The sequence below is a fragment of the Martes martes genome (assembly GCF_963455335.1).
Source record: "Martes martes genome assembly, chromosome: 3".
Classification (NCBI taxonomy): domain Eukaryota; kingdom Metazoa; phylum Chordata; class Mammalia; order Carnivora; family Mustelidae; genus Martes; species Martes martes.
The window spans coordinates 53,378,147-53,391,270 of NC_137890.1; the positions used below are offsets into that span (position 1 = coordinate 53,378,147).

Sequence of the window (13,124 nt, forward strand, 5' to 3'; positions counted from 1 at the left end):
GTCCCTTCTTCCTTCCTTAAGCTACACAATTCATTACTCTTATCGCCCTGGTTTTTTCTTCCCTTTAAATGCCTAAGAATTTTGAATTTGTGGTTTTCTTTTGGTATTTTGTCTTCCATTTTTCCTAAGAAGTCTTCATTTTTACAGATAATCTGGCATTCAGAAGGAGGATTTTCATGGAAAAAAGGAAGTCTGTGGTAATAAAGCTAGCCCAGAGGAAGGGGTAACATTGCTTTCATGAGTCAGCTTAAAATGTGAGGCTTATGCTCATGACATCAGTGTGTGCAAAATCCCTGTGCCACAGGTTCATTAACATCAGACACAGCTGATGTGTTTTGACCATCCAAGGTCAAAAATGGGAATATCTTACTCCTCCAAAACTTAAGAAAGGACTATTATCTTGAGTAATGGGACAATTCCATAGTAAAATTCCACATAAAATTCCATAGTAAAATTCCACAGTAAAATTCATACCCACACCTCTACATTTAGAAACTGTTCCTTCACCATTCTGAGCAATGCAGGTGGATGGTACTGTCTTCAAATGTGGGAAATACTCACGTAATGGCCCATTGCCCTGGTGGATTTCTTGACCTTTAATATTCAGCCTCTCTGTCTCCAAGCACTTTCTTTTCTCATATCTGTACATAATGTCGATATGGTAGACTTAGAAGCTGGCACTTGATGAGACACAAAATTTGGAAGAAAAAAGATAAACTGTGCAGTTGCATGTTGCCCAGAAGCAGGGAAAGGCACACAGCCAAATTCCTGCAGTGCCTTGTGTCACCACGTGACGTTGCTTGGATATCAGCTTATCAACAGACTGAGTTCCTACTGCCACCTTCACATGAAGAAAGAGACCTTGCAAGGAAACAACACTGACCACCAGTACCAGCTTTTAAAAAGGGGGAGGTCACAATACAGGGTAAGTCCTTTCAGCAGATTTCTCCTTTTTGTTTCAGACGAAAGATATTTGGTAGATTTGTCCTCCTTGAATTCTCCATGCACTTTAATCAAACTTTACCAGGTATAGTCCACTCAAGCAGGTTAAGATGGATTGCCTGAGCAATAGCCCAAGAAAAGCACCCATGAGTTGTTGCCACAAGAAAGATGGTCAGTCATTTCCTTATGCTATTTGAGGAAAGAAGAAATCTTTCTAGCTTTGAAGTATATTTATGCTCTGCTCTACAGATCTGGAAAATGGGAGGAGGGATACTGAGATGATCTGAGTACAGGATAGAGTGCTGGCTTCTATCACAGAGAATATTAAAAGAGTATATCTTCGTTGGTATAGCTTCTGAAGTGCACATTGAGGGAAAGCAGTAGTAAATCAAATATTTATAGTTTAATTTATAAGTTTTATCACGGAAACAGGACACAAAGAGATGTTGACTGATGTTTTCCTAATAAATTTCTCTTCTGGAAGATCTGAGCCTTTGCTTTGTGAACTCAGAAGCAGAGATTCCTCCCATGTTAAAATATGTCTACAGTGTGTGCATGTGGGTGCTCTTGCGTGTGCAGGTGCGTGAGCATATAAGTGGAGAGGAGAGGGGGAGAAGGAGCTCACACATAAAGTGAGAGCTTTCTAGAGCCATGATCTCAGTTAATCAAACAACCCAATGGGGTAGGTTTGGCAAGGACAAAGGTGTGAGCAGAGGGGAAAACGTTTGGAATTCTCACTTTATGCCTTGGCAACCCTAGTCTAATACATCCACTATCCCTTGATTATGTTTTTTTATTATTATAAACATCTCAGATCCCAAACCCTACACTATATAGTAAGGAAAAAAGACTTACTCATAGCAGCTGTGGCTCCTTCATTTTCTCAGGCAAGTGGCAAGAAATACAGCTAAGTTTAACAGTTTCTTTTATAGTACACTGTTGTAAAATTACAAATTGAAATGCGCAAGACATGGAGAATAATGTAAAGGAATACTAGACTGTCACTAAAAATTGTATTTTTCCAAGGGATATTCCATGAGCTGGGAAAGGGCACAACATACAGAGTATGGTCTTTTTGAAAATCACACAAAATGTACACAGGAAAAAAAAAAGAGGAAAAGGAAATCAACCAAATGTCACCAATAGTTATGGACAGTTAGATTATGGATAATCATATTTTCTTCTCCAATTTCTAGATTTTTTCCAAATTTTCAAAAATGACATATATTACTTTTATAATCAGATAATGTAATAACTATTATTTAAAATGATCAAGAAATAACTTGTGACCTGATGTGGTTCTATAGTCCACCTGTTGCAAAACCCAAGATAAAACAGAAAGACAAAGAACTCTGAATTATTCTTTCCAGCAACAGGGGGTGAGAACAGGGCAAACTGCAGAACCAAGCAGTCTGCTGAGATCCAGTTACTTAGAAACATGTGAGAAAACTTTTTATCCCTTGACATAAATAACATTTATTTATTTATTTATTTATTTATTTAATTTTTTTACTTGCTTACTTACTTTACTTGCTTGCTTACTTATTTACTTAGGCCAATTCCCAAAACAGGATGAACAAAATGAAATTTCATGCTATGCTTTGTTGTTCCTTGGAGGTATAGGATAAAGAATGGGAGAAAAACAGAAAAGACAACAAAAACTTTGGAATGTTCCACGGATTCCCTGCATTCGGGTCCCTTCCGCTGAGTACACCCACAACGCTTCCTTAATGAAGGTATAGTGGGTCATTGGCTAATGGAGGGAACTTGCATGTCTCTCCCTCAAGGCTTGAGGTCTTTTCCTCCTGCCTCTGTTTATCCAGCTTTAGGTAACATCGGACCCAACACAGGCACTCGGTGCATGTTGATGGCAGGCATGGTGAATGAATGAGCAATTGGATGGTCCGGTCCTATACCCACCCCATTTCAGGAGCTCTGTAGATGGTCTCATCTTCATTGCTGAAGCTCAGTATTGACCACACTGTGGCTCCCTGCTAGAGAGCTATGGTAGCTCCTTTCAGTCACAGTTATTTAAAGTCATTCTCATTAATACTTTTTGCAAAAATTTCAGTTCTCTTCTATCCCCTCAAGGAAGGATAAACAACAGGGTAAGAATATTAGGACTATTATTTAAGAAATTTAGATCTCTGCTAAGGAAAAGCCATAGACTGCTTTTTTTCTCCGTAAAATAAAACCATAACTTTTAAGATTTTATCTTATATAATGGAAACTCTCATTGCCCTTTGGAGCTTTGCTTTTGAAACTGACTTGCTATTTTCATATTATATTGTTCTCCATCCTTTGAAAAGGCTTAATTAAGAATCAATTATCTTCTTCAAAGATATTCTTTTAGAATTTCTAATTCAGAAACTATAAAGTTCAAATGATGCCTCAAATTGTGAAGTATTTGGCTTTCCTACTTTCACTCTGGATATATTTTTGATACCAAGCTTAAGGTCTCTAGACATCAAAAAAAAAAAAAAAATCTGACTCACAGGTTTCAACTCCACACAAAATTTCTAACAGATAAAAGCCACTTTACTGTTACATATAATTAACTTAAATTTAGTTTCCATTACAATGGTTATCAACTACTTTTGAAACTTCTATCGCTGTTTTGAATTTTTTGGCCTAGGGTGAACTTATTTCACCTTGGTTTTTCTAGAATATTGAGGCCAGTATCATTGTAAGCACTGACAACAGATTAGGTAGATAACAGTAATTGTGGTCCAAGTCCTTCTTGTTCCTCCTTTGCACTGCATGGGAGACTTCTAAATGCTCTCCCTACCAATGGCCTGTCTTCCCATAAGCTCGTTCTCCATGGTGGGCCAGAGTGATCTTTCTAAAACTCAGATCTTGTCAGCTTCAAGTATGGCATTTCAGGTTGGATAATTCTTTGTTGTGAGGGACTGGGAGGTTGTCAAGTGCACTGTGGGATGTTCAGCTGAGCTTCTGGTCTCTATCTGCTGACTGCCAGTAGCATCCATCTTCCATTTCATTGTTAGTGTATAAGAAAGCCACTGATTTCTGGACATTGACTTTGTATCCTGCTACATTACTGAATTGCTGTATGAGTTCTAGTAGTTTGGGGGTGGAGTCTTTCGGGTTTTCCATATAAAGAATCATGTCATCTGCGAAGAGAGAGAGTTTGACTTCTTCCTTGCCAATTTGGATACCTTTTATTTCTCTTTGTTGTCTGATTGCTGTTGCTAGGACTTCTAATACTATGTTGAACAAGAGTGGTGAGAGTGGGCATCCTTGTCGTGTTCCTGATCTCAATGGGAAGGCTGCAAGCTTTTTCCCATTGAGGATGATATTTGCTGTGGGTTTTTCATAGATAGATTTGATGAAGTTCAGGAATGTTCCCTCTATCCCTATACTTTGAAGCGTTTTAATCAGGAACGGATGCTGGATTTTGTCAAAAGCTTTTTCTGCATCAATTGAGAGGATCATGTGGTTCTTCTCTCTTCTCTTATTGATTTGTTCTATCACATTGATTGATTTGCGAATGTTGAACCATCCTTGTAACCCAGGGATGAATCCCACCTGGTCATGGTGGATAATCTTTTTAATGTGCTGTTGGATCCTGTTTGCTAGGATCTTGTTGAGAATCTTAGCATCCATATTCATCAGTGATATTGGTCTGAAATTCTCCTTTTTGGTAGGGTCTTTGCCTGGTTTGGGGATCAGGGTAATGCTGGCTTCATAAAAAGAGTCTGGAAGTTTTCCTTCTGCTTCAATTTTTTGAAACAGCTTCAGGAGAATAGGTATTATTTCTTCTTTGAAAGTTTGATAGAATTCCCCAGGGAATCCATCAGGTCCTGGGCTCTTGTTTTTTGGGAGGTTTTTGATCACTGTTTCAATCTCGTTACTAGATATTGGTCTATTCAGGTTGTCAATTTCTTCCTGGTTCAATTTTGGGAGTTTATAGTTTTCCAGGAATGCATCCATTTCATCTAGGTTGCTTAGCTTATTGGCATATAACTGTTGATAATAGCTTCTGATGATTGTTTCTACTTCCTTGGTGTTAGTTGTGATCTCTCCCTTTTCATTCATAATTTTATTAATTTGGGCTTTCTCTCTTTTCTTTTGGATTAGTGTGGCCAATGGTTTATCGATCTTATTGATTCTTTCAAAAAACCAGCTTCTAGTTTCGTTGATACGTTCTACTGTATCTCTGGTTTCTACCTCGTTGATCTCTGCTCTAATCTTGATTATTTCCCTTCTTACGTGTGGAGTTGGTTTGATTTGTTGTTGATTTCAGCATTTATGACAACTGAAAATGTCTTCCCACATTGCCAAATGTCCTTAGTGGTCAAAATCACTCCAGTTGAGAACCACTGACTTAAATAAAGACCTTCAATGGTTCCTCACATTAAAGGTAATCTTTTAACTCTTTTTTAATTATAATTTTAAAAATTTGCATCTAAACACTGCCTGTAAGGCTTCCATGATCTTCCCCTGCCTGCCTCTACAGTCTTCCCCAACTCAGACCCTATATTCTGCTTGAAGTAGGAAAAAAAAAAAAAAAAAGTCTGGTTCCTAATATATCCAGACATTTTGTGCCCCATGTGAAAATCTGTACTATGTTCTCCCTTCTCCCACTAATTAGCCTTTCTTTTTCTTTTATCACACTGGTTTTTAAATTTTGTTGTCTTTGTATCAGAATCACCTACAGAGTTTGTTAAAACCCAGAGCGCTGGGCCCCACTCCCCAGAGTTTAGGATCCTGTAGATCTAGGATGGGGCCCGAGAATTTGCATTTCTAACATGTTCCCAGGTGAGGCCAATGCCCTTTGAGAACCACTATTCTAGTTCCTTGTCACTCTAAGACTCAGATGTTTTGGTCACCTCACTGACAAAGTCTTCCTTGACTGCTGCAGGAGACTTTGTTTTCCTTTTCTGTTTTTGTAGCACCTTTAAAATAACAATGTTGAGGGGTGCCTGGGTGGCTCAGTGGGTTAAAGCCTCTGCCTTTGGCTCGGGTCGTGGTCCCAGGGTCCTGGGATCGAGCCCCGCATCGGGATCTCCGCTTGGCAGCGAGCCTGCTTCCTCCTCTCTCTCTGCCTGATTCTCCACCTACTTGTGAAAAAAAAAACAAAAATAAAATAAAATAAAATAACAATGTTGAACCTTTATCACGTTACCCAACTGCTCATCCAGTTATCTCCCCTGCCTACTGACAACTCTTGATGGAAAGTTCTCTTGTCCCCATTCACTGGCCTGGCCTATGTCAGGCCAATGTGCAGATTCTCACAGCCCACCTTCCTCAACAAGGATCATTATAGAGGAATAAAATTATAAAATGTTGGAAATTCTTAGATCCCTTTTAGCCCAATACTTTGACCTACTTGCCTAGAATCTTTATTTACCCAGTTTCACCAACACACAGACCAATGGAAGTTGTTAAGTAAATTAGGGTAAGACATGACCCAATTGTTGTTTTCCCGTTGTTAAATGTATATATATAAAATTGTTAAACATATATATGTGTGTATATATACACAAAAATACACAACATATATATGTGTGTATATATACACATACATATATATCTTATTTTCAGCTTTGAATCCATCACACTCTTTGTCCTATAGACCTCCACTAACTCATCAAAATCACCTGTTCTGCTTTGACAGGACCTGACCCAAGGGCAGCAACGCTACTTTTACAGCATCATGAGGATATACAATTCCAGGCCCCAGTGGGAGGCCCTGCGGAACCGCTATATTCACAGCCTTCAGCACCAGCAGCTGCTTGGTGAGTTTTAACTACCCGACCTAAACCAGACACCCTTGGGAGGGCCTCGTGTGCTACAGCCAGAAGTCACGTTTCCCGATAAATAATTCAAGTAGAATGGCCTCTGCCAGCGTGCTATTTTATAACATGGTTGGCAGGCCGTGTTTAAAAATGATTATCCCTGACAATAGAAAACAAGGTTTTATGGGTAAATTAAGAGGGTTTCACGAAATCAGAGTACAGATTGCCGTAAAATGTCAACAACTGTCTGAGATTTACAGGAACTTGATCTAGTAGAAATGGCAATGGGCTTAGGCAGATGGTCTAGGCTCAAACCACAGCTCAGCCCCTTGCTGGATATGCAAATTCAGAGGCTTGCTTTACTTATGACAATAACAGTTACACTTATTAAGCATTTACCATGTTCCAGACATTGTGCTGGGAGCTCTACACACAACATCTCATTTTCCCAGACCCACACCTAGCCAATGTCAGGGCCACTGCCAGCAAAGAGCATACATTTTCACCCCCATGCTCTGACATCTCTCTTCTAGCAACCTCGTGGGACTTTACAAAGTACAAATGAAATAATGCTCGCAAAGACCGTCACAGACTCTAAGAGACAACCTTCAGAGGTGTGATTGTTGTTCAGTCCCTTTTCTTCCAGGAAATGTTTTCAGTCTCCAGCTGGCCTCTATTACACTCTTCTGATCCTGGCAGACCTTTCTTTTTATAAGCAGCTCACTTCACATTAACACATCTACCTTACCTTGCTGTTCCTGCCTTCGCACCAAAGGAAGACATGGTTTTTGCCAATGACTGAGGAACACGAGCAGTAACGGTAGATAGCTGTTATTAGGCCTCCTTTTGTGCCTAGCACGGTTCTAAGCACTTTGCATATATTGCCTTACCTCAAACTCAGACACCTCTATATGGTAGGTGCCTTTATAATGAACATTTTAGAGAAGAGAAAATTGAGGCATGGATAAGAAATTGTTTGACCAGGATCGTGCGACTAGTAAAGGGCAGAGCCAGGATGCAGCCTGCTCCCCATGATGGCCTGAATTCCTGCAGAAGCATCACCTACTAGCTTTGTTGGTAGAGTAAAACTGCATAGAGGCCAGTCCGAAACCATAGCCAGGATAGTCAGTATTTAGTGCACATAAAATCTACCTGCCTATGTTATCAACATGCAGATTACAGGCCAAACTCTGAGTGTCTGATTAGGAAAGTCTTTGGAGTAGAGCCAGAAATCTGAAATTTTAAAAAGCATTATTAAATGTGGTCTCAGCCTGATCAATCTGTAGTGGGTGGTCTGCAGGCTACACTTTAAAAACCCTGACTGAGATTGGATACCTCTGTTTCTGATTTGAAGAAAGTTTTCAAAACAAAGATATGCAATGCAGGCTCAGACTACTCAAGGCCCAACTACCTCACCGAGTGATTTGTCATGTTAATCAACGACTAGGTATTTATTAACTTACTGAATGAAAAATGCAAAAGAAGAAAAGTCGACTTTCCATCCTCAAAGATCATACAATCTGGGTGTGCTAAACATAACTGTCACTACCCTGCAAAGTAGAAAAAATTTTAGGAATCCGTAAATATTTGCAGGGTTGTTTGCTTATTTGTTTTGTAAGACTGTTGACTTGGAACTTCTTCTCATTTCTCTCCCCTTAGGCTATATTACTCAACAGGAAGCTTTGGCTTGTGCCGCTGTACTTAGAGATTCAACCAAGAGAGCCTCAGCTAAGGTGGCTCCTCAAAGATCCATCCCCCAGAAGCCTTCAACCATGACAAGAACGTGGCTTCCAGCCATACCTGGGTCTGCAGTTCGACCCAGGGCTCAAAGTGCAGGGCCTGGATCCATCAGGGATTGAGACTTTGCACAAGCTCTGAAACAGGTACTTCGCCCATGTACCCCAAAATCTAGTGGGTGCTAAGTGCGTATTCCTTGTATGAGAATGAAAAAAAAATAATTTCCAACACACACCTTATACCTAGAAATAATCTCTTTCCCACTCCCATAAATTCTACCAGCAAGAATAAGTTGGGGGGTTTAAGAGCAATGGAACTAAGTGTAAACACGCCTTCCACTCCACACATAATCTGTGGAGTGAAATGACTTTTGAAACTTTCAAAGTAAATTTGAAATAATTCCTTTGAATTATTTGAATTATAAATTCAATTATAAATTATATATTTAAATTATACTTAAGTATATTTAAAATCTATTCATATTTTAATTGATTTATATTTTATCATATAAATTATATAATTTATATAACATATATAAATTATACAATTATAAATAAATCATATAATTTATTTTATATTATAATAAATTTTGTTATTTATTATTTATATATTTATTTATTCTGGATTATATTATTTATTTATATTATATATTCATATAATTTATTTATATAAAACATCATATATATTAGATATATAAATATATTTAAATTATATATAAATACTATATTTATACATAAATTATATATATAAGTCATATATATATAATTATAAATGATAAAATTCAAATAATTCCTTTGAATTAGAACCTCTCAGACAAATCTCAAGAACAGTGAAAGTGCAAAAGTCATCAGAGGGGGCCAGGTCCTCAGACACTGGGTAACTGTGGAAGCCACCCACTGCAGATTTTGAAAATACACAAACCAACACCAAGTTAATATTAAGCAGGTAGGGTTTCCAGAGTCCTATCATCTCAGCAGCAACTGGCCTGTGCATTTCCATGTCCTCCTTCCTCTCTTCTTTCCCATCAAGCAATAGCATTTAACTTGGCCCCAAATCTTCTGGTTCTTGCCTGACTCAATCCCTTTGTGTCATCTTAAAACTTGGACTTCATCAACTTGCCACAGCTGGGTTCATTCTACAGGGCTATAGTTGACCTTAACCCAGGTGAGAGAATTTAGGCATCTTCCCCTGGCAACTAAAGATAAACTCTGAGCAGAACAAGAAATAGCCCTTAATGAACGGGTCTCAACTCTACCCTTGCCATGGCCTAATTGGTTTTAAGCAAGCACAGAAGACGAGACACATAAGTAAAAAAAAAAAAAAAAAAAAAAAGAGAGAGAGATAATGATTCAAAACAACATATAATGGTATAGTGTGGTATTAGTTATATTTAATAGTTATTTTTATTACTAGTGATTTTGTGTGTGTGGAATGTCAGTCACTGCCACCAGTGTTCACAAAAAGTAAAAAATTTTAAAATGCCTTTTCTTTGTCTTTATTCTAAATGTTCAGCCCCCTTCCTTCATTTAAATCATCCAATGACTCTTTCATGCCCCTAAAAGGAGTTGCCTGAGATGGAATTACAGACTTGCTTGACAAGGATGTGCGGACATTGATCTGGAAGGAAGATGCTATACCATTACAAGAAAAAGAAAAAAAACAAACCTCATTGATGATGATGTTTATCTTTTCTCTGTAATCATTCATAAAGAATAAAGTTTCTTGACCTCTGTATGTCCTGGTCCTGACTCATATACTCTATGGAGCTTTTCAGTGCTAAGAGTCATTAGGTAGGCTTAAAAGAAGAAAAACAATAATGCAACTACAGGGAGCTATAGAGTAGCCTTCCTGAGAGACTGAAGTTCGTGGCAGATTTCACCTGGCCTGTACTAGTTCTTCCATTGCTTCCATAATGGCCCTTTTATTCCCATGAACCTCTTGCGTGCACTTTTTTAAATTGAGGTTTAGTTGACACACAACATTACACTAGTTTCAAGTGTACAACACAGTGATTCAACAACTCTAAACATTATGCTGGGCATGCACTTTTACCTTAGATTTTTTTTTTTAATGGGCATGGATATTTGCTGTGTAAGCCTCAGCTAGTGATGCAGAATATTAAGGAGGACACTTATAATTCTGAGCTGCATTCCTGCATCAAAAATCTCAGAAGCACCTTATTTCCAATAGAGGCTTCTAAGAGCTAATTGGCAAGTGAATGTCAGAGGCCCATGAAAAGGACAAATCTAAATTAGTGTAGAAGGTCCCACTTGTTGGCTCTCCCGACAGAAAGATAACACCCTCCCTCTTGAGCCCTACACCCAAAGCCTATGAGGAATATGGCTGTTTATGGTTCTAGAAGAAAGGCGTTCACCTGAGATGACCCTGAGAAAAACAAAGGAGAACAGAGGACAATCTGTAATACCAGCTTTGCTTATCCATTCACTAGTTGATGAACAATTGGATTATTTCTAGCTTTGGACTATTAAAAGTAAAATGTTATAAATATTTTAATGTAAGCCTCTGTGCGCACAGAAGTTTTTGTTTCTCTTGAATAGCTATCTAGGAGTATAATTACTAGGTCACATGGCAGACTTAGGTTTAACTCTATAAGATAGTGTCATGGTGTTTTCCTAAGTAACCACCCCACTTTGCATTCCCACTAGCAATGTATACAAAGTTCAAGTTGTTCCACATCCTTGCAATGTCAGACATTTTAATTTTCGTATTCTAGTGGCTATGGCTGCTGGCTGAAGATATTATCACTATTAAATACAGTCACCTTCTTACCTGGAACCATGGCAAATTTCAGGGAAGGAGTTTATGGTAGGCAAGAAGGTGGTGATGGCAATAATCTTGGGCATTTAATAGAAGAAATTTCAAAGTTTAGTGGCTAATACTGATAAAGCAACTCCTCAGCTTTTTTCCCCCCTTGGAGGAGCAAAGGGTTGGAGGAGGAAAGGAAGAAGAAAAAGAAGCAACCGCTGTCAGAAGCACCATCCCTGGCCCAAACTGTCTAAAACACACAGAACTGGGCTCAGTGTGCCCTCCGCACCTTCTTACTCTTCCTTGTTCATGTTGTTCTTCAGGTTCAGCAACCAATACTCCACCACCACCATGATCTTTCCACACTATGTTACTTATTTATTGCTGCATAAAACATTACTTTAAAACACAGTGACTTAAGACAACCATACAGATGATCTCACAGTTTCTGTGGTCAGGAATCTTGGCAAGGCTTACCTGGGCCTCCTCAGGGCCTCCCACAGACTGCAATCAAGATGTTGGCTGAGGCTGTGGTCATATGTGAAGATTCAACCGAGGACGGATCCACCAGCTGTTGTCTGGAGTCATCCTCTGTCCCTGCCACATAGGTCTCACTATAAGGCAGAAATGTCAATAAGCCTCAGTAAGTCACAAATGGCAACTTGTTTCATCAGAGTTTAAAAAAAAAAAAAAAAGACAGTGAGAGAGACGGGAAAGGGGGGTGGTATAAGGTAGAAGTCACAGTCTCTTATAACCTAGTCTTGGAAGTGGCATCCCATCACCTTTGCTCTAGTCTACTCATTAGACCCAAGTCACTAGGTTCAGTCCACACACAAGAGTCACTGATTACACAAGGGAACGAACCCCAAAGGTAGGTTCATCGGCACCTGTTTCTGAAGCTATCTGCCAAAGCCAGGAGTAGGGTGAGGTGAGTGAGGTGCCTAGGATGCAAAATGGGAGGATAACACTTATTCTTATATGATCCCCCACACACACCAATCCAACTTCAATCTTCGCCCTGCTGCCTGCCACATGCACCGAGCACACATATGCTGGCTTCTGATCCCCCTCTCAGGGCTCCCTGCCCAGACTCCTAGCCTGAGCCTGTTTTCTCAGACAACCAACCCATGCTTCATACTTTCTTCTTGCCATGACCCTCTCTTGAGACTGAGCTGATTTGTGTTCCAATATTCCAACATGCTGTTGAAGAAAAAATGATTTCAGATAAGCCTAAGACATTTAATAATTGATACCTTGTTCATAGGTAATCTCTAGATGTAGAGCACTATTTATCAAAAATGCAATTCATATACCACATTCACTGAAGATGCTTAAGGAAAATATAAGTTCTTGTGTCCTATCCTAGATGCAGCGAATCAGAACCACAAGAATGGCATCCCAGGTGTTCCTTATGTTTATTAAAGTATGATAACATGTAAGAAGGGACTTCAGTAGCCAGAATGCTTTAGGCCTAATATAATAAAATGAATTTCTGTTTGGCCAATTTGCTGAAAATTTAGGGACATAGACCGCATGATAAGAGTGGCTTTGGGACAGACTTGTACCCCTGAAACAAATAATACATTATATGTTAATTAATTGAATTTACATTTTTAAAAAGAGTAACTTTGAGGATAGACAAAGTATCTCCTTAATAACCTTCAATAACTAGTATAAATGAAATGTCAATTATTCTTATTCAAAGCCAGGTCAAACCAATGGCATACTATAACAGAACTTGAATCTACTAAAGTGGTTTATGTTTCCTAGATTTGGTATTATTAAATATGCATTACCCTTCCACCAAAGATGACTACTGACTTGGTTTTCCCTCCCATTTCCTATTTTCTGATGGCCATAGAATAGGACCAAGAGTTCCTGCACCTTTTCAATTAAAATGAGTTGCTAATTGCATCAGTG

General features: G+C 38.8%; 1 protein-coding gene across 1 annotated transcript; it reads left to right on the forward strand.

Annotated features, from left to right (window-relative positions):
• The first annotated feature begins 844 nt into the window (after positions 1–844).
• On the forward strand, positions 845–8,584 carry FAM216B (family with sequence similarity 216 member B). The gene is made up of 4 exons (XM_080799266.1): positions 845–925; positions 2,566–2,678; positions 6,581–6,701; positions 8,361–8,584. The coding sequence occupies exons 2-4, from the start codon at positions 2,574–2,576 to the stop codon at positions 8,558–8,560; spliced, it is 426 nt and encodes a 141-aa protein (XP_080655392.1). The 5' UTR covers positions 845–925; positions 2,566–2,573; the 3' UTR covers positions 8,561–8,584.
• Positions 8,585–13,124: the final 4,540 nt, after the last annotated feature.

Coding starts and splice junctions, on each gene's coding strand:
- FAM216B (XM_080799266.1), top strand. CDS start 2,574: ATGGGAGAAAAACAGAAAAGACAACAAAAACTTTGGAATGTTCCACGG. Junction 2,679..6,580: donor ACAACGCTTCCTTAATGAAG/GTATAGTGGGTC, acceptor CTGCTTTGACAG/GACCTGACCCAAGGGCAGCA. Junction 6,702..8,360: donor TCAGCACCAGCAGCTGCTTG/GTGAGTTTTAAC, acceptor CTCTCCCCTTAG/GCTATATTACTCAACAGGAA.